The sequence below is a fragment of the Amblyomma mixtum genome, chromosome 9, assembly GCF_055824585.1.
Source record: "Amblyomma mixtum isolate Tamu chromosome 9, ASM5582458v1, whole genome shotgun sequence".
Lineage (NCBI taxonomy): Eukaryota > Metazoa > Arthropoda > Arachnida > Ixodida > Ixodidae > Amblyomma > Amblyomma mixtum.
Window position 1 is genome coordinate 27,052,547 of NC_143020.1, and position 20,345 is coordinate 27,072,891.

Genomic DNA, 20,345 nt, shown 5'->3' on the forward strand with positions numbered 1-20,345 from the left:
CCAGGAAACGCTTTCGCCTTGCAGCACTTTAGAGAGCCAGCGTGCCCCCTGAATTTTTCCCTCATAAGTTACTATGTACACGGGGATTTTGTAGAGATTATGTAAGCTTATTTATTTATGTTCCCTTTTTCCGGCCGTAGAGGATTACTGGAAGTATAACGTTAAATTTATGTACTTAAGTCTCTGTACAGTTTCATTAACGCCTGAACTATTCAAATCATCTGGGTTTCCGGCGTGCTGTTATAGTTAACGAAGGCATTTTCGCTGTAAACTGCAGCAAAGAAAATTGGCGTCGACAAACTTGAAACAAAAAGTGGGAAACGTTTTGTGGAGTGCTTTATTTTTATTTACCAACTGGTCTAGCCGGGTAGCTTGACCGCTTAGGGACGCAATCTCCATTTATGCAGACCTATGGGAAACAAAGTGCAAAATCTTAAGAAAGCTGTTCAATAAGATTTTGCTAGGACAGCAGATAACAGACGCTAGCCAAACACGTTTCAGCTATCACCATTATTCCGACACGAAACGCTCCTCGCTGTGTAAGGAGCCTTCAAAATTGTGTCTCTAAAATATCCGCTGCAATAAAAATTTATTTCAGAACGGTCTGCACTGCTCCTTCTTACAGCGATTCACAGCAGATAGCAGAGCAGTACATATGAGGGGACGTGCTCGTTTAGACATTTTTTTTCTCAGCAGCCAACACTCAACATGCAGTAATCAACATTCAGTAGTCAACACAAGCTAACATGCATGATCCATAGCAAAGAGATAAGTCGATCATCATCATCATCATCCTGACTACACCCACTGCAGGGCAATTAACCCTGTCCTTTGCCAGTTGGGGCCACTGTATCCCCGCAAACTTCTTAATCTCATCCGCCCACCTAACTTTCTGCCTTCCCTGCTACGTTCGCCTTCTCTTGGAGTCCACTCCGTTACCCTTAAGGACCAGCGGTTATCTTGCCTTCGCATTACATGCCCTGCCCAAGCCCATTTCTTCCTCTTGATTTCAGCTAGGATATCATTAACCCGCGTTCGTTCCCTCACCCACTCCACCCTCTTCAAATCAATTAACGTTACACCTATAATTTTTCTTTCCTTAGCTTGCTGCGTTGTCCTTAACTTAAGCTGAACCCTCTTTGTTAGCCTCCACGTTTCTGCCCCATAGGTGAGTACCGGTAAGATACAGCTGTTGTATACTTTTCTCTTGAGGGATATTGGCAAACTGCAATTCATGACCTGAGAGAACCTGCCATATGCGCTCCAACCCATTCTTATTCTTCTAGTTATTTCCCTCTCATGATCCGGATCTGCGGTCACTACCTGCCCTAAGTAGACATACTCTCTTTCTACTTCCAGCACCTCGCTACCAAGTGCGAACTGCTGTTCCCTTGCTAGGTTGTTGAAGATTAGTTTGGTTTTCTGCATGTTAATTTTTAGCCCCACCGTTCTGCTCTGCCTGTCTAACTCATTGATCATGGTTTGTGGTTCTTGTCCTGAGTGGCTTAGCAAGGCAATTTCATCAGCAAATCGCAAATTACTAAGGTATTCTTCATTAACTCTTATCCCAAGCTCTTCCCATTTCAGGCCCCGCAATACCTCCTGTAAGCCGGCAGTGAAGAGCAGTGGCGAGATCGTGTCTCCCTGCCTGACACCTTTCCGTATTGGAATCTTATTGCTGACTTTATGGGCAACTACAGTAGCTGTGCAATCGTTATATCTTAGATGTGTGGATACGGTTATTTATTGTGATGAGATGTTTCTTTCAAAATTTACTTTCAGTATCTCATCTCTTTTTAATCTCGTATTGTCTCCACTTTCTTTGTCTCTCGATAACAGACGCTAACAAATCTTGTCGGCGAGCAAAACGCTTGCCAGAGTTGACGGCAAAAGGCTAGCCATTATCATCCTGTGCCTGCGGCGACCATCTGATCCCCGCGAGCTTCCTAATCACATCCGCCCAACAAACTTTGTGCCGCCCTCAGCTTCCCTTCACTTGGCATCCAGTCCCTTGGTTGGTTACCCTTAACGAACATCGGTTATCTTGCCTTCGCGTTACATGCACTGCCCATGCTAATTTCTTCTTGATTTCGACTAGGATGTCATTAACCCGCATTTGTTCTCTAACCCACTCTGCCCTCTCTTCCTGTTTCTTAACGGTACACCTGGCCGCTGCGGTGGCTCAGTGGTTATGGCGCTCGGCTGCTGACCCGAAAGACGTGGGTTCGATCCCGGCCGCGGCGGTCGAATTTCTTTGGAGGAGAAATTCTAGAGGCCCGTGTACTGTGCGATGTCAGTGCACGTTAAAGAACCCCAGGTGGTCGAAATTTCCGGAGTCCTCCACTACGGCGTCTCTCATAGCCTTGGTCGCTTTGGGACGTTAAACCCCATAAGCCAACCAACCAACCTTAACGGTACACCTATCATTATTCTCTCCCCATAGGTGAGTACCGGTAAGATACAGCTGTTATATACTTTGTCTTTGGGACTACTAGTAAACAGCTATTAATATTCTTAGAACATCGGCCAAATGCGCTCCGACCGATTCTTATTAATCTCACTATTTTGCTCTCCTGGTGCGGATCCACAATGACTACCTGCCTTAGTTGATACATTGTCTTACCACTTTGAGCTCCTGGCTGCCTATCGTAAACTGCTATTTTATTGTAACACTCATAGACGTTACTTTAGTATTACGCATGATGTTTTATAGCGAAAGCTCTTGTTTCGCTACCAAACATGAAAAAACCGTTCGGTCACTGAAGCCTGACAATAAAATGACCTTGCGAGCCTGAACAAAATAATAAAAAATAAAGACAAATATTGCCGTGACTGGGATTCGAGGTGACGCGAACGGAACAGCTTTGCTGGTTTCTGCACGAGAGCACATTGCTATTGAAGCATTCGATCTCCGCTCGTTTTAAACTGCAACACACAGTCGCGCTGTCCATTGCGCGCCGTCGTCTTTATTGACTAATACTGCTAGCGAGGTAATATCGTCGCCTGACGTGCTCCCGACACAGCAAAGCAAAACCATGAGCCAACCAGGCTAAACACATGCTTCCGCACGTCTACTCGGTTTGACTACGTTAAAACCCTACCACTATTCTGGAGCTACCCTTTTGCTTTTCGAGTCAAAATCACTGTTTAAGCTTTGCAGTTCTTCTCCAGAGAGTTGCATACCCAGATAACGTGATCCCTGAAGCGCCGATTTCAAAGGTATTCCTATTTAACTCTTAAGCCCAACTTTTTCGAATTAAGGTCTCTGGTTACCTCCTGCAAACTCGTGCTCAATAGCAATGCCAAAAATGGCGTTTTCCTGTCTGAAACTCTTTTTTATTGGAAGAAGGTTAGTACGAAGTTTTCAATAGCGGGACGATTGGTACGGAGTGGCATCTGTAAATTCGTCAGAAACGTTAGTGGCATGCCGTCGTATAGCATGTGATACGTAATTCTAACACTTTCGTAAAACGAAAGGTGTAAACACGCCTGATGTTCAGATAATGCTGCCATACTGAATGCCACCATTTTCCCCCGTATTGAAATCTTCGTCCGCGTGTTTAGTTCCTTTTCTGCCCGCATAACTAAGCTCAATGCTGCCTCCAGAAAGCCTTTCCAAGCTGCGAGTTTTAAAATCTTAGCCGTTTATCCTTCCTCAGAACAAGTATAGTCTAATGAGACACCATTTCATCCTTGAATAATGTATTTTAACCATTCGTTCATCGTCTACACTACAGGTTAGGAATGAGTTTGCAATGGATGCATGTCTTTCGCTCGTCATTTCGTCTCTATACACTAGACAATTTATAGCCGATTCCAAATCATTTCATTCTGCTGATTCATTTCTGCGTCGCTATTAGATGGTACTAAACGGTATAGTCGAAATAAAAAAAATGCGGTTATTCAAATACAGAAACCAAATTACGAAAGCGTATGTTCTATCTTCCATGATATCCGCTAGTTAAATTTCACCCAGCGTATGAGCCCTAAATCTCGAAAGCTTTATCCCCCCAAAAGCCTCAAATCCATCTGCACCAATACGCAATTGAGGTTTTATGACCGTTAAGAAGGCTGTCGTTATTGACTGCTACCTTATTTGGGTCAGTGCATATCGCGTCAGCGTTTCTCTCAAAAAAACATTAGTGTAGTGATGAGAGGAGCTTTACTTGCTCCCACGCCAATTATTTCACCTATATTTTAATGACAGCGATTTGTAAGCAACTAATATCTCACTAAATATGACCACCAGCAAGGATATTATGCGCCACTACATGTGGCATGCAATATTAAGGCAACAAAGCACTGCTGGTCAACAGTAGGCAATAATTTATTCGACACTTTTAGCGCGTTTTTCATCGAATATTCTAGACCCGCAAAAAAAAAACTATCGCACGATTCGGCTTAATGGTGTTGTCTAAACACGGCCATAAATATTGCCAAGCTTGAAAGTAAACAGTGTTTTTGACACATTTTGCGGCAGTAGTCAGTCTAATCCTTATTTTCTTGCCTTGTTACTAGGCATTTATTTAGTTCAAAGCAGTACTGCCTCGTGTAGTTTGCGGATTTGGCGTTTCAACCCCAGCCGATTAACTCAGAGGTTTTTGCGAATGTTCCCGCAATTTATTGACAGGATAAAATATTTTCAACAAAATGTTCGCACGATCTGGCTGGTAAACGACGGAAAGAGTAAAACCGAGCGAAGAGAGGACGAGAGACAAAGGAGCCTATGTGTGCTACTTTTTTCCTTCCTGCTGCCAACGCATTGTTCCTATGGTTGCGTCAAGCATCCACAAATGTGTGCCGTAAATTGTATGCAAATGCTGCTCGCCTATACAATCTATCGGCCGCCATTAGCGACAACCATGTAACCCAAAGGGGATATTATCGCTTGTAAATCTGAGAAAACTAGACTGCGGTAAATCTGTGCGCGTGCGCGTTGATTTCCAGGGTGTTCTTTTCATACAATCTGCAAAATCAAATTTATACGCTACTTTGGCTTACACAGACTTGATACGATGGCCACTGCATAAATCATTCGGGCTTACCCAATCTTTGTAGTTCCAGTGGCGCGCCCGGCCGGTAGAGCTGCAATTGCTGCCGTCAATCAGTAACATAGGCCAGAAGTGATTGGCCGCGTTATATTGATCTCCGGGCACGAAACACCAGGCTTTGCAGTTTTGTATTCCTTTTTCCTGTGGGGTTTTATTAACGCAAAAGATCAGTGTTATGTTTTCAACTTCAAGCACAAACGAAACCCACCCTTAAATCTGACATTATATTCGCAGCATTTTTAATAGGTGATTTACCGCGCCTTCATGCCTGTTTGGAAGAGGCCAGACGTTTCTCAACAATCACAAAATGTTTTGCACTTCCAGAAGCGTCCATTTTTCTCTGTTATAATGAACTTGAAGGAACAAGCACCGGAAGGACAAGCACCGGAAGGACAAGCACCGGAACAAGCACCGAGATAAACAGGAATTGTTGATGCCCACTTCTTGAAGTTCTCGTTCGCGGCTGTAATTATTCCTTCTTGATAAGCTGATGATTAATCCTTCGTGATAACCCTATTCCCTGTCTCTTATATTCCTCTATATTTGGTCACTGTCAGCAACGAAGTTGCTCGTCAAAAAAAATGAGGCTAGTTATGCTCCCCTTGAGGCTTTCAGGAACATTATATACGTTCTGTAGTTCACTTCAAGTTATAATTAAAGAAGCACTTTGAGCATAATATTATCGTTGGTACTGGTTCTAAGGGAGGTATTATAGCTAAGAATATTTAGCTTGAAAATAGGTTTAATTAGGCGGTATTTAAATACTTAGAACAAAACGCATTTCTTGCTTAAAACTTGTTCAGAGAAAAACACGCTTTCATAAAACAGGTTAATCTCACCCATCTAGACCTTTCATACGCACCTCCATAAAATGCGTCCTTGTTAGGGTTGGATAGGTCATCTTGCACTGCTTGTCTTTAGTGAGAAATTCGCCTGGAATTTCAGACGTATTGTAGCGACCCTTTATCGTTTTGTTTGAGTTCATTTCATGCAAACACGTTATATGTGTGGACCTGCAAAAAGCACAAAACATAGAACACAGATTAGTTTTTCAGGTCACGTGTGTTCCAACCAGCTCACAAAAGCCAACGCACAACTCCTAAATATTTAAATTTGCTACCACATCCTAATTCGTCAGCGTTCGGAGGCAGCTGATCCGAAACCAAAAAAAGAATGTTGGTTCCACGCAGGAAGATAAGCAGCAAAAACACATGTTATCTGCTTTAGCGGAGGATCTTCTTTACTAAACGGGAGACTGACTTAGAAAATTTCGGTTCATTCTTTGCGTGCCAATCAATTAATATGTTACAATAGAAAGCACACCAGTACCTTCCAAGGTGCAGGAATTTCACTGTAAGCCTACTACGTAAGGTGCTATTTTTCAGGTGAATTCCATACCTACAGCGTAAAAAACTTTCTCCCAGTGACAATGTTTTCTATCATAATAGAAGACATTTGACCTATCGACTCTTTGGCTCAGCTCTCTTAAAGTCTTCGGGGATCAGGAGCAGAAAACGTAAAGGTGGAAGTGCAGTGTATTCTGGTAATGCCATATAAACACCAATTTAAGCCTGTTTCGAGTGTAGTGCTGCGTCGCTTTAATGCGCTGAGTGGTAACAAGGACTAAAGGGGGCAGCGACTCAATGTGACGCAAGTATCAATCGAAATTTTATTTTAAAAGAAAGGTAGCATATTAATGGAAAGGAGAGCCTTCACTGAGCATGTGTGTCACTTTTTTATGCGAAGCATATTGCTAGACCTACCACTCACGCCGTCACCGTGGAACCCCCACGTGACACCGTGACGTCACACCACGTGACATCGGATGAGAGAGCCGGCCTCCACCTCGCGCCGTCGCCGTGGGACCCCTAGCCGTCACGCCACGTGACACCGTGACGTCACACCACGTGACATCGGATGAGAGAGCCGGCCTCCACCTCGCGCCGTCGCCGTGGGACCCCTAGCCGTCACACCCGCGCATTCCCGCGCATTTCGAACGCGCGTTCACACTCGGTGTAGGTGAAACGCTAGCTCCACCGGGCAGGCAGACGCGGCTTCCGTGGCAATCCAGGCGCTCACCCAACGCGCGTCTCGGGGTTAGTCGGCGTTCCGCTGTAGCCATGCCGTTGTCTTCCCCCACGACGAAGGCTTCTAGTGGTTGTATTAAAATGACCAAGTATTCAACCAAGGAAAGCCATGTATTACCAAGCCTAGCCACTAATATGCTTCGCATTCCCCAGGCTTAGCCAAGCTGAGCCTCAGCAATTTTTGTTTTTCATCAAGCACTGAGTGAGCTGTTTACCAAGAAACGCCATCTCATGCGATGACAGTGACACCACAGAATAGCGGCAGCGAGGGAACGAAAAAAAATTTCAAATATACAGTGCCAAAAAAAATTCAGGGGGGCGCTTTGTTGACCTAAAGCGCGGAGAGGCGAAAGCCTTAAGCGCGGTGTTTCTGCTAGTGTCAGTGATGTGTGGTTAAGATGTTAAGCTTCGTCTCTATGAGTGGAACGCGACAGCGTCTTGCAACGCTACCAGGGAGTGCACAGAACGCCATCGCCCGTTCGGCTCTACGCCTTGCTCGTCGGTAAATTGTTTTTTGAGGAAAGAAAATGTATCTGTCTCTCACATCTAGGTGGACACCTGAAACTCGTCGTAAGGGAAGGGAGGAAGATGGGAGTGAACGAAGACACCGCATTCACTACACGTGCCGTTGCTCATTCCAAACCATCGCGCTGGCATGGCGGAGTGGTTAGCGTGCTTGTCTCGCACTCCGGAGACCCTGGTTCGATTCCCCCCGCTCGACCAATTCCTACTCGGTTTCTTTATTTGTCTGGTCGTACTAGAAAGGTTAATTAGGGTATTTTATTAATTAACGAATTAACTAAACTCATTCCCACTTACTTGCAGCATCACTATGCCATCGCTTGAATTGGTCGCATGGAAACTGGGCAAAGTACAATTGGCTCAGTTTCAAATTCGCGCACTGTGACGTCGCGACCATTTCGACCAACGGAAAAGCGTGACATTTCTGTCGACAACCTCTGCTTACAACGATGAGACATTAAAGGCTTCCGCTTTAAATACCAGCAAAAACGGGACGACGTGTTTAGTGGGCCATAGAAAGACTTCTGATTGCAACAGCTGAATGATTATTTTTCATGGTCGCTACATTTTTCATGCCCGATTATTTTCTCATCCCACAACTAAATGTCTTCGAGGCCATGCAACTCCGCAACCTCAGCTTCTAAAACATAAACGCGTTTGTCTCGCGGTGGTTAGCGCGGTCTCGCGCTCATTCCGTGCCGTCGCGTTGCGAAAAAAAATGGCTGAGGCTTAACTTGGTTAAGCCTGGAGAATGCGAAGCATCATCGTGTCGCGTAATTTGGAGGCGCACAACCACAGCGACGGCGCGAGGTGGCCCCCCGTTTCTCCACTGTCGTGACGTCATCGTGTCACGTGGTGTGACGTCATGTATCACGTGATTTGGAGGCGAACAACCACAGCGACGGCGCGAGCTGGGCCCCCGTTTCTCCACTGTCGTGACGTCACCGTGTCACGTGGTGTGACGTCATGTATCACGTGATTTGGAGGCGCACAACCACAGCGACGGCGCGAGGTGGGCCCCCGTTTCTCTACTGTCGTGACGTCATCGTGTCACGTGGTGTGACGTCATGTATCACGGGATTTGGAGGCGCATAACCACGGTGAAGGGCTGAAGTGGTAGCTAAAGTAGTATGCTTCGCATAAAAAAAATCCCGCTAACAGAATACTGCTACGTTTCACACCAACGCCGCGTTGAAAGGCGTCATAGGGACGGCGTTCGGAAAGACATCGTCTTGAACCCACGCTGACGTAATAGTTTTGAATCAGGAGTGTTTTAAAGAGGGCGGGCTAGATTAGAGCAAATTCATTAATGCAAGCCTATAATATGGCATTCATGCATATGGCTGTGGACACAGCCTCGTAAATTTTTATCTAAGCCCGCTCAGTGGCACCGAGATGACAGGATGCCGACCGTCGCGCTTAGCTGCCATGCTCGCTTAATAAGGTGCCCACATCTTTAATAACTAGCTCCAAACGTTGTGCTTGCTTTTACGTGGCGATCTAAGCTCTTCCGAGGGTTCACCCACTTCAGCGAGGCAACAACTTGTTGCACCAGTGTGAGGAAGTGAAATGAAATTCATTTCTCACCTCACCAGAGCGGTAAATTTGCGAAATAGTGCAAAGTGACGCTGAGCGAAAAAAACATCTCCCTTCTGGGAGTTGTTTTTTCAAAAGAAGAAAGCGAGAGCAACCTTCCTTAACACGCATTTCACTACCGATAAGGTGTCAAGGAAGAAATACGAGAGAAACCGGATGAGTGATGATTTATGTCTATGCGCGTCGGAGGCGGCTTGTCAAGCCAGTTCTTTCCGAGAAACTGACTGAACGCGTATTCAAGTTACCTCACGCTTTATTCTAATTTAGGGAATTTAAATCCATTGATCGCAAAAGCACTGGTCTTACAGTCGTTCTGCAGTAGTCAAGATATGAGGAACATTCACATATAGGCATGCAATAAATTTACAAAATAAATTTCTCCTCTACTCTGATCAGAAAACTTAAATAAGCTGTTAATTACAATCAAAACGTCGAAATTATGACGGACATAGTATTCTAGAAGAGAACAGGAAATTCTTTTTTGCTCAATTATGAGAAGGCTGCTCGCTATCGGGAAACCGGCTTCGTAGTAAATCTCTCCACCAGAAGGCGGTCTCTGCGGACTGTACTGGAGAATCTGCGATTACTTCGTTAAAACTTCGTTAAAGCCGTTTCGAAAAATTTTTGGTAATGCTCAGGCACCGAACGCTTTTGTATCACACGCTTTCGCAAGGCTTCTGCATATCACCCCACCACTTTGTCTTTTTCGAAAACAACACGAGAAAATTTTGTTTTCACTCCAGATTTTTTGTAGTGCAGTCAAATCAAGCTATAAATGAGTGGTTTATAACAAAAACTGCTCTAAAGAAGTCTATGGCCTAGTTAAACAACCAGCGTCAGCCGGCGGCTCCTTCACTCTGACGCTTCTGACGGTACTACTCTGGCGCGACAATCCTGCGCAGGCTCTTGCGCAGGAGATGACTTTGCGATCACACAAAATAGAGATCATTTCAGGATTTTGGCAATACGCATTTTTAAGGTGTTTTACTCTCTCCTAGGGAATGAATTCCAGGATTTCTACTACTCTTGATACTTTTTTATTATGTAACTTAAATATTGAGACTCTTGTTGCCCAGATATATGAAATATATTTCACACAGCCCTTTCAGAATAGGCAAAACAACATAAAAACATACTTACCAGGCAACTAGTGACATGGAGTAGTCGCAACATGTCGAGAATTTCATGCTATTTGCATTTTCCTCAATGTAGCTCATCAAGTAGCCTTGCTCCCAGGGGCAGTTATTTGAGTTTGCTGTAAACTGCGGGATGTGGCCTTGAACTGAAGTCCCGTCATGGGAGCAACCCAACCTGCGAATGAAAGTTTGTGTTTGTAAGCGCAAGCGGCGGAATAAACACGATATGCGGCAGCGGCCAGGGTGATCTCTACGGCTACAATAAGTAAATCTCACAAAAGCACTCCACTGACCTAGCGTACGTGAAAGCTCTCACGCCTTGCTCACGGGCCGTTTTACCACCTCGCCACTAGTACGCCGGCCGTGATATAGAAGGCGTTCAAGGGTAGACTGCCACAAAGTTTTAAATTTTTTGTAGCTTAATGTTTGTGAAAGAGTAATATTAGTGTTGGTAATGTTATTAACAAAGTACGAACTAGTAAATTACTAACAAAGTACGAACAGTTATTTTTTTAGGAATATTGGCAGGTGCCTGACTGCAATTAAAGATTTCTCGCCAGCTGCTTCTAATACCTATATCAATTTTTAATACGAAAGCATTACTAGTCACAGTACAAGAATAGCCGACAACGTGAAGCCGACGCCATGAAGCGCCCGTATTACTCACACAGCAAGGCGAGCGTCGCCACTTAACCCAATGCTATACATGTTCATTTATTTATAATTGCCACTGGCCGACCCCCATGTCACGTAGTTTTCCCGACACTCCGATCAGAACTACATCACAAACGCTGGTCTTATAGCATTCCAGGTAGTGTCACATGGCTTCTCTTTGTATATAGCTTGTAGGTGCAGGTCAAGTTGGAGGCTAGCTTCCAACATGCATTCGAACCGACGGCATCTGAACTTAACTGTATGCTCTCCCAGGCTTTCGTATAAAAATTATGTTGTGACCGTTCATTCTCGCACAGCCATCGCCTGCTTCCATACCAACGCGCCCGCCTGTGGGCTGTGGGCGTGTGCGTGCGCGCGTGTGTGTGTGTGTTTCTATGCGTGCGTGTGTGTGCGTGCGTGTGTGTGTGTGTGTGCGTGTGTTGTGCGTGTGTGTGCGTGCGTGCCTGTGTGTGTGCGCGCGTGCGTGTGTGTGTTTGTATGCGTGCGTACGTGTGTGTGTGTTTGTGCGTGTGTGTGCGCGCGCGCGTGCGTGCTTGTGTGTGTGTTTGTATGCGTGCGTGCGTGTGTGTGCGCGTGTGTGTGTTTGTCCGTGTGTGTGCGTGTGTGTGTGCGTGTGTGTGTGTGCGTGTGTGTGTGTGTGTGTGTGTGTGCGTACGTGCGTGTGTGTTTGTATGCGGGCGGGCGTGCGTGTGCGTGTGTGCGTGTGTTTGTGCGTGTGTGTGCGTGTGTGTGTGTGTACGTGCGTGCGTGCGCGCCCGCTGCCTCGTGCGCAATACGAAAGACATAAACTGGAAGAAAAGAACGTTAATGCACGTTCGAACATTACGTATGATCATAGTGAACGAGCGCAAAATAATGACAAAATGCAACTAGATTTTCTATGTAAAATCCATGTTAATCATTAAAATAATCAACTACAGCGGAGCTGTGTATTCAAATAATGCGACATGTCACATGCATTATTTTAGTGCATCGCCTAGCTTTAGTTGCGGGTTTTAAAAATGACGCGGCTTCTGCCTAGGAATTCTAGTTGCATTCACAGAGATTGTTTTAGCCTTCCGTCTTGGTGTTGATCGGTTTTAGTGGCGGTCATTTGTTGCTTTAGTGTTGATACAAGTTTCAGCTAGATATGACTCGGCCTTGCTATGAAGACACGTTGTTACTTCTGCATGTGTGCATGATAGCATGTGTACACTCTACGAAAGAAACCGGCCCAGGGGGGAGTAAAGGGAACTCGAGTCCTCAAAACGGCTTGTTAGTCCTTAAATTAGCACACGACACTCTTCTTGCCACAAATGCGCGCCGTGTGCAAACTCAACAGACTAACTGCCGAGAAAGAGACTAACAGGGGGTGAATCGCAGCATAGCAGCACGCGAAATACACGCGTGGAGACCTCGACTGCAATAGTACTCGATTTCTGAAGCCCAGGACGGAGCCTGAGGCCAGTGAGGGCACCGCCGCTGCACATGACGAAGCGGACAGACTCTTTTGCGTGAGAAAAAGGCTTTATGCAACCGAAACGGCTGGCAGCTGTGAAAGTACATAAACAAGTACTACGAGCTTCAATACGTGTCGAATGTGAGTTGTGATGGTTATGGTTGAGCAACTCCACGTAGTTTCATTTCGTTGCCGTTTGCTTACGAGCTTATGTGATGCTGTGCAAGCATCGGTGAGACTTGGCGAAACGGTGAGTAGCAAGCAGCAATTCTCCGTTATGGCTGTGCGCTAGTAACAAAAAACAAAGGGAACCATGGCCTCCTATATTTGTTTTCAAAGGACTGCAATGTGAAGCTCCCAATTGCCAGAAATAAGACCGCCTTATACGCAAAAAAAGAAAACAAAAGAGGTGGTGGTTTATGGTTTATGGTTTATGGGGTTTAACGTCCCAAAGCGACTCAGGCTATGAGGGACGCCGTAGTGAAGGGCTCCGGAAATTTCGACCACCTGGAGTTCTTTAACGTGCACTGACATCGCACAGTACACGGGCCTCTGGAATTTGCTGTTGTGATTGTGAAGTGCCGGTCGTAATGTACACACAGTTCAGCACTTCTTTTTTCGGCCAAAGCGAGGTTTAGACTGTTGTGCGTACATATTAAGGCTTACCACAGCTTGTTGCAAAAGCATCTGAGAGCAAAATCACCATACTGTGCTCCAAAATGCAATACGTTTGACAACCATGCGAGCGGTAAAGACAGGCAGTGTTTTTGTTTCGTATATAAGGCTTTCATTATCTACCTCTGACCGTCTAGTGTGGTGGCCTAGTCATATCCGTGCTCTGCTCCTAATCCAATGGTTGTCGTTTTGAATCCTGGGTTTTTTCATGTCTGTTTATTTCGGTTTTCGTTATCGTTGTTATATGTGTCAGGTTCTGTCGGAAACTATCCCGCTCTAAATAACGCTGGATATCTCGCGTCGATTGCATTTTTTCATTAAACGTCGGCTGCCGCGGACTAACTGTTGCAACCCTTTCTAGGGGACCAACAGTTACACCCTTTGCAGTTGGTCCTGAAAAGGACGAATGCCAGTGGCAGGTCAGTTAGTCCCCAAAAAGGCTAACCTCTCGCCCCCTGTTAGTCCCTTTTTTCTAAGAGTGTAGTTGTGATTGGGTGTCTGCGTATACGTCGTCACGCATGTGGCGGTTTCTTTTTACGTGTTTGTGGTTGTACTTCTTGCATCATCTTCCTCAGTGACATTTTTAAACGCAGCTAGGAAACATTGGTTCACTCTTTTTAGATACGTTGAAACATGGCCCTTTCATATGTTTACAAGACGGCGGTTTTGCTGATTGAATGCGCAAGTGTGTATTTCCGAGACATGCTATGGCTCGGCTATAAATGTAGCTGTTGTTTAAAAAATAAAACTATTGAAAGTTTGCGCTCTATCCTGTCGTTACGTCTTTTTCTTCCTCTTTTTTTTTGTGCAAGTATATTCTTTTAAAGCAAAACGAATCAACTTGCCCAAATGAAAGTATAATTTGGAGAAAGTCGACATCAGATGAACTCTCGAGCACCCCAGAAGTACCACAATTACGCCGAAGTATACATTAAACTATGGATGCCGACTCTTCCTGTGCGCGGCCGAGAGGGGGTTAGGTGGCCCCATGAGTGCGATTGTGGATCCCCGTCCAGTGTCAAACCATTTGATGCGAAAGCCTTATATGTCTGATTAGCACAAAAGCCGGCATCTGTGCCGTCCATGGCACGAAATTTCTTATTGACGGCAGCATGCTCTCGCAAGGTTAGCAGTAGGCCATAATATACTGCTGTCTATACCAAAAAAGAAAACGTAAAATTTTTTCGCAAGTTGTCGGAAATTGGACCAAGAACCTTCAGACTTAGAAGCGTGCACGCAAATCATAGGCCACAAAACTTCGTTACTTCTAACCAATAAATATTTAGCTAGCGTATGCTGATAAGTAGATATCTCATTACAAAGGCAGGAACTTTGATGAACCTCGCAGCAGAACTAACGATGAGACAATGCTTTCGCCTTCAAAGCACGTAAGCAGTCTTCAGTGCCCCTGTAATATTTTAAGTTCTTGCTGGAATGCACTGCTTATTAGTGAATAACAGACACCGGAATCGAATGGCGCGGTCACCCGAGTTCCGTCAGTTGTCTCATGAGATTCGATTGAGACTCAACATGTCGGCTGCTGTCGCTTCCTGGCGCCGTGCATGTATCGCCGGCTCGGTGTTTTCGAAGTTGGTCTTTGCATGTTCCAACTCAGCGGCCTTGCCTCTGGAATTCACCGGTGGTATTCTTCCTCTAGAGGTTTCGGCGAATGGCTGTCAGTGGAGCTCGTTCGATGTCAAGGGCTTAGTGAGTGGTAGCGCATTGGCGAAGGTGACTGATACTTGCGTCAACCGGAGTTAAAATAGTTCTCAATCCTCCAGAGGTGTTGTTCAGTAAGTCATGGCCGTTCACCATTGCATGGACAGGCTGCGTCAGGTCCGAAACGGCGCACAGTCTCTAAGCAGTACGGACAAGCTTGGTAGAGTTGTCCTGCCTCCGCACAATGGCACAAAGAAGCAAGAGCGTAAGAGGGACTAATTTGGGCCGTAGTAGGCGTCCAGTGCAGCGATGGCTTAGAGGTAGAACACCAGCCACGCGTGCAAGAGGGCCCAGGTTCGAATGCAGGGTATCCACTGGATAAAAAAATTACCGCAGACGCTTTGGAAATTCTAAAGTGTGTTTGGCGAAAGCCCTGTGGTAAGCCCACTGCCGCTTCCCCTAACCGCTTGGCGCGTGCCAGGCTTCCTGCATGTGCAGTTCTTACTGTCTTCGGCGACTGTGGCCGCTTTTTTTTATTGTAGTGCTTTCGAGCGCCGCTCTTTACCGCCTGTTCAGCAGCGTCGCCGTCTCCGTTGCCCGTTCGGCGTTCATTGTGATTATTGGTTTCGGTGTTGACGTTATACACTCCGATTATTTTAAGAAAAGGAAGTGCGGGAGCTGGCTCCCCGGGTCAGTGCACGCCTGAATCGCGCAGCTGTTTTGTTGATGCGGAGGAGAGACCACAGTAAGCACAATTCCAGCTCACGGATGGGCATCGCCAGCATGGACGGACACCGCGTCCATGGACGGATACCGCGAGCATGGGCCATTAAAGGCTCTCGCCTTAAAAAAAAAAAAACACGTGTCGATGCCACTCCATGACTAGAACTGGGGTTCGGCCTGATATCGTTGATCAGAACCGACAAAGTACTCCCTCACCAAAGCAATATTTGACGACCTGATGTTGTACTTTTCCACAACCTTCTACATGAATACACCAATTAACACTCGGCCCTATGTCCCCACTGTCGAAGGCAGTGGTCAGGCCAGTGACCCAGCGGAGGGTGCTAAGAATCTCTGGCTCCGGACAGGCAGCCATCGGAAATTTAACCTGGCAACGTATAATTTTACATCCTTATCCAGTGGGGCTAGCTGAGCAAGGCTGTTCGAGGAACTAGCGGGTTGCCATTTCCTTTTCTGTACGAACTACTTCCGTATCTTTCAAAGCGTAACACCTGATGTATGAAACTGAGTATAGTGAGGCGGAAGCCCATAAACGAGAATGGTAAGAGGGAAAGTGGAGGAATATCAGGATCTCGCTGCAGAACATATTTTCAGATTTAACTGAGGAAGACGGCATCAATGTTGAGCCGATCAACGATAATCTCACAGATATCATTACGGAGTGTGCCATAGAAGTAGGTGGTAAGATGTTTGGACAGGAGATCGGCAAACTATCTCAGGAGACGAAAGTTCAGATTAAGAAACGCCAAAGCAAAAGGGCGTTTAACTCTACAGACAGAATAGTACTAGCAGAGCTATCAAAGTCAATAAAGAACAATGCTAAAGACACTTTGGAAATTCTAAAGTGTCCTTGGCGAAAGCCTTGTGGTCAGCCATCTGCTGCTTCGCCGAACCACTTGGCGCTTGGCGGGCTTCCCGCATGTGTGGTTTTTAAGGCGAAAGCCTTTAATGGCTCATGCTCGCGGTGTCCGTCCATGCTTGCGGTGTACGTCCGTGCTCGAGGTGCCTATCCGTACGCTGGAATCGTGCTTACCGTGGCCTCTCCTCCAAGCAGCAGCGCAACCAACCCCATAAATTAACTTCCTGAAATTTATTTTCTTCATTACGGTTCCTCTTTCTGTTTCTTTTTTCATTCGCACTTCCTCCCTTCCTTCACAAATAGATTACGGGTGTTCTCCGAGAGATGCGAGACAGTTACAGCGTAATTTCCTTTCCTCAAATACAATTTTCATTTTCTACACTATGGCCCCTCTTTCACTCCCACCACGCCACAGTCTACTCTCGTCACCGCCGCCACAGTACTAGCTCACTCTCCGACAGCGGCAGAAGAAACCGCCATCGCGCTGGCCATCGCTGACCCACGTACGCGCACAGTCCTCAGCGACTCCAAAAGAGCAATACAAAATTACTCGGCAGGTTTTATCTGCCACCCCGCTGCACGCATCCTTCGCGGCTGCACTCCCGACCATAAGATCAACCTGGTCTGTGTACCCACCCACGCGGGAAACTCTGGAAACGAAGGGGTCGACCGACTAGCCCGAGGGCTAACCAACCGGGCGGCCGGCCCCACGGACCCAGACGCTCTTGCCGAGGCTCCCCAGACCTTTGCCGAAATTACCAACCTCTACAGAGAGATGAGACGCCAGTTCCCGCCTCCACACCCCGACTTGAATCGAGCGCAAGCCACCTTGCTCCGCAGGTTACAGACACACTCTATCCTTAGCCATTCTAGACTTTCACTTATCACAGACGGGGAATACGACCCCGTCTGCCAAAATTGTTACCAGGGAGAAATCGCCACCCAGGCTCACATCCTCTGGGGTTGCGCGGGAAATCCGCAATCTCGAACCTTACTGCCAGCTCCCTCCGAAGACGGATGGAACCAACTCCTCAAAAGGCCAGACAAGAGCATCCAACTGGCACTCATTTCGTGGGCCCAGGAAGTCGCCCCCACCTGGGGGCCACACCAAGCCCACCTGCCCTAAATCCCGCCAATCTATGGCAATAAAGTTGTTTCTCTCTCTCTCTCTCTTCCTCCCTTCCTGTTCGGTGCAGTTCGGGTGCCCACCGCGACGGTTGCTAGGCAATGCCTCATAGGGCCGCATCAACAACACAACAGCGCGATTCAGGCGTACAGTGACCCAGGGAGCCAGTTTGCGCATTTTCTTTTCTTAAAATGATTGGAGTGTAAAACGTAAAGGCCAAAGTCACCGAACGCAATGAGCGCCGAACGGACAACGGTGATGGAAACGCCACGAAACGGGCGCCAAGGAGCTGCGGTCTCAACCACTACAATCGAAAAAGCGACCGCAGTCGCCAAAGAATATTAATAAAACCCGCACATGCGGGAAGCCCGCCACACGTCAAGCGGTTCGGGGAAGCGGCAGTGGGCTGACTACAAGGCTTTCGCCGAGCACAGTTTAGAATTTACAGATTGTATTCGGTTATTTTTTTTATTGGTTTGAGAGCGCAGCTCTTTGGCGCCCGTTTCGCGGCGTTGCCGTCGCCGTTGCCCGTTCGGCGCTCATTGTGTTCATTGGCGTTGGCGTTGACGTTTTCAACTCCGATCATTTTAACGAAACGAAGTGCGCAAACTGCTGGCTCCCTGGGTCAGTGGACGCATCAATCGCGTGCTTGTGTTGTTGATGCGGCCGTATGAGCCGTTGCCTAGCAACCGTCGTGGCGGACACCCGAACCGTACCATACAGGAAGGGAGGAAGAGGGAGGGAAAGCAGAAAGACGAACAGGGGCCATAGTGAAGAAAATGAAAATTTTATTTCAGGAAAGGAAATTACGCAGTAATTGTCTCGCATTTCTCGGTGGACACCCGTCATCCGTTTGCAGAGGAAGGGAGGAAGTGGGAGTGAAAGAAGAAACATAATGAAGAAAATGAATTTGAGGAAAGGAAATTACGGAGGAGGTTGCGCCACTACGTGGAGGAGAGGCCACAGATAGCACAATTCCAGCGCTCGGATGGACACCGCGAGCAAGGACGGACACCGCGAGCATGAGCCATTAAAGGCTTTCGCCTTTAAACCGCAAGTAGCCGTCTTAACGAAGTTTAATATGACCGAGCGAGCGACGACAAGAGAGAAACCAACTGGAGCAAAATCGTGGTTTGAGCTAGTTGATACATCTTCACAACTTCACCAGCGCTGCGACGAGGAACAAAGACAGAAGGAAGGACAGGGACAAGCGGTACTAAAAACAACAAAGTTGTTAGTAGCGCTTGTCCCTGTCCTTCCTTCTCTGTCTTTGTTCCTCGTCGCAGCGCTGGTGAAGTTGTGGAGGAGGAAACCAACACTACTCCGAACAGCTACGGAGAGTTCACCATGTTTTGGAAGTTAGGACGCCGTAATACCCGCTTCCCCACAAGACACTCACAAGACATCAGGCAACTACATGGAGACGGCTACAAACTCATACCCAAGTCGCTACATAAACAGTAAGATTTGGCCTACGCTGCATATCCCAGAGTGCGTGCGATGCGGAGCGATAGCCACCCTCTACCACTCTACATGGGGCTGTCGGGCGAGTCCGATAGAGCCGAATACAAACCCGTCACTCGAGCAGTGGGAGGAGCTTCTGTCCAGCTCCGACCCGCAAGCTCAGCTTGCGCTGGTTGAGCGGGCCGAGGTGGTGGTGGTGGTGAAAAACATTTATGGGAAATTAAGTTTTTTACACAAAGATGATTGGGGTAGGACCCTATTGGCCCTTTCCCCTTACAATACTGGGTGGAGCCCCTATTCCGGTGCCCCATTGGCAAGCAACGCCGCCCGCGTCCGTTGAACCAAAGCCTGTTGGCTTTTTAGGTCTTGACAGCCGAGCAGGGCCGCCACCCAGTCCTCTCTGGTGGGGTTGAGGTTGGGGGGGATAGATGGGCTTGACTGACACGCCCAAACCATGTGGAAGGTGTCAGCCACCTCCCCACAGAACTGGCACGCGCCATCAGCGGATGTATTGAAATATTTAAGCACCGCCGGGCACAGCACAGTGTTAGTAAGAATTTTGATGAGGAGGCGCTCGTCAGCGCGATCCAGACCCTTACAAGGGGCCGGGTAGCGCCGGTGCTCCTCCTTGTAGTAATCGGTGATTTGTTTGAATGTAAGGGCCAGATTGTCTGATTGGGAGTACCCTTCTAAGGACAGGGAGATAGCCCGGGGAGAGAGTGCGCGGGCGGCCTGATCGGCCTGTTCGTTTCCCTGGAGTCCCTGGTGACCGGGGGCCCAAATCAGGTTGCGTGGAGTTGGATCTTCGCATCGACAGCTATATTCCAGTATGCGCCAGGCAAGCGGGGGAGCCCAGCCCAACTCGTAGTTCCGACAGGCCCCTCGCGAGTCGGTGATGATGTGTTTTGACTTGGGATTCGTGAGAGCCAGAGCAATGGCAATCTCCTCCGCGTGTGTTGCGTTGTAGGCTTTGAAAGTGAGCCCGTTAACTGCGTTTGTGTTGTGTACGACTGCGGCCGTGTACCACCCCCCGTGGTGTGGGCGGTAACGTCCACGTAATACACGTGTTCTTGGTTACCATAGTATCGCGCCAACGCTTCCGCGCGCGCCTGGCGACGACCGCTATGGTCTTCTCTGGACATGTTGCGGGGAAGGGGTCGAACCCGGAGGGCGCGTCTCCAGGGTTCTGGCACTCTCTCCCTTTCCTCAATGTGGTAGTCATGTTTGATGTGTAGCCGGTCCAAGAGGCGGCGACCGGACGTGGTCTGTGAAAGACGCGTGTATTGGTTGACTAAGTGCGCTTCTCGAAGCTC

General features: G+C 47.4%; 1 protein-coding gene across 1 annotated transcript in view; it reads right to left on the reverse strand.

Moving 5' to 3' along the window:
- Window positions 1-319: 319 nt before the first annotated feature.
- The window catches only part of LOC149328576 (venom metalloproteinase BumaMPs1-like), a 38,092-nt gene continuing 18,066 nt past the window's right edge, over window positions 320-20,345 (reverse strand). The window contains exons 11-14 of the mRNA XM_089562278.1: window positions 10,397-10,567; window positions 5,914-6,064; window positions 5,046-5,192; window positions 320-409 (exon numbers count right to left, since the gene is read on the reverse strand). Coding sequence (XP_089418404.1) covers window positions 344-409; window positions 5,046-5,192; window positions 5,914-6,064; window positions 10,397-10,567 — 535 coding nt within the window. The 3' untranslated portion in view covers window positions 320-343. The remainder of the gene's footprint in view (window positions 410-5,045; window positions 5,193-5,913; window positions 6,065-10,396; window positions 10,568-20,345) is intronic.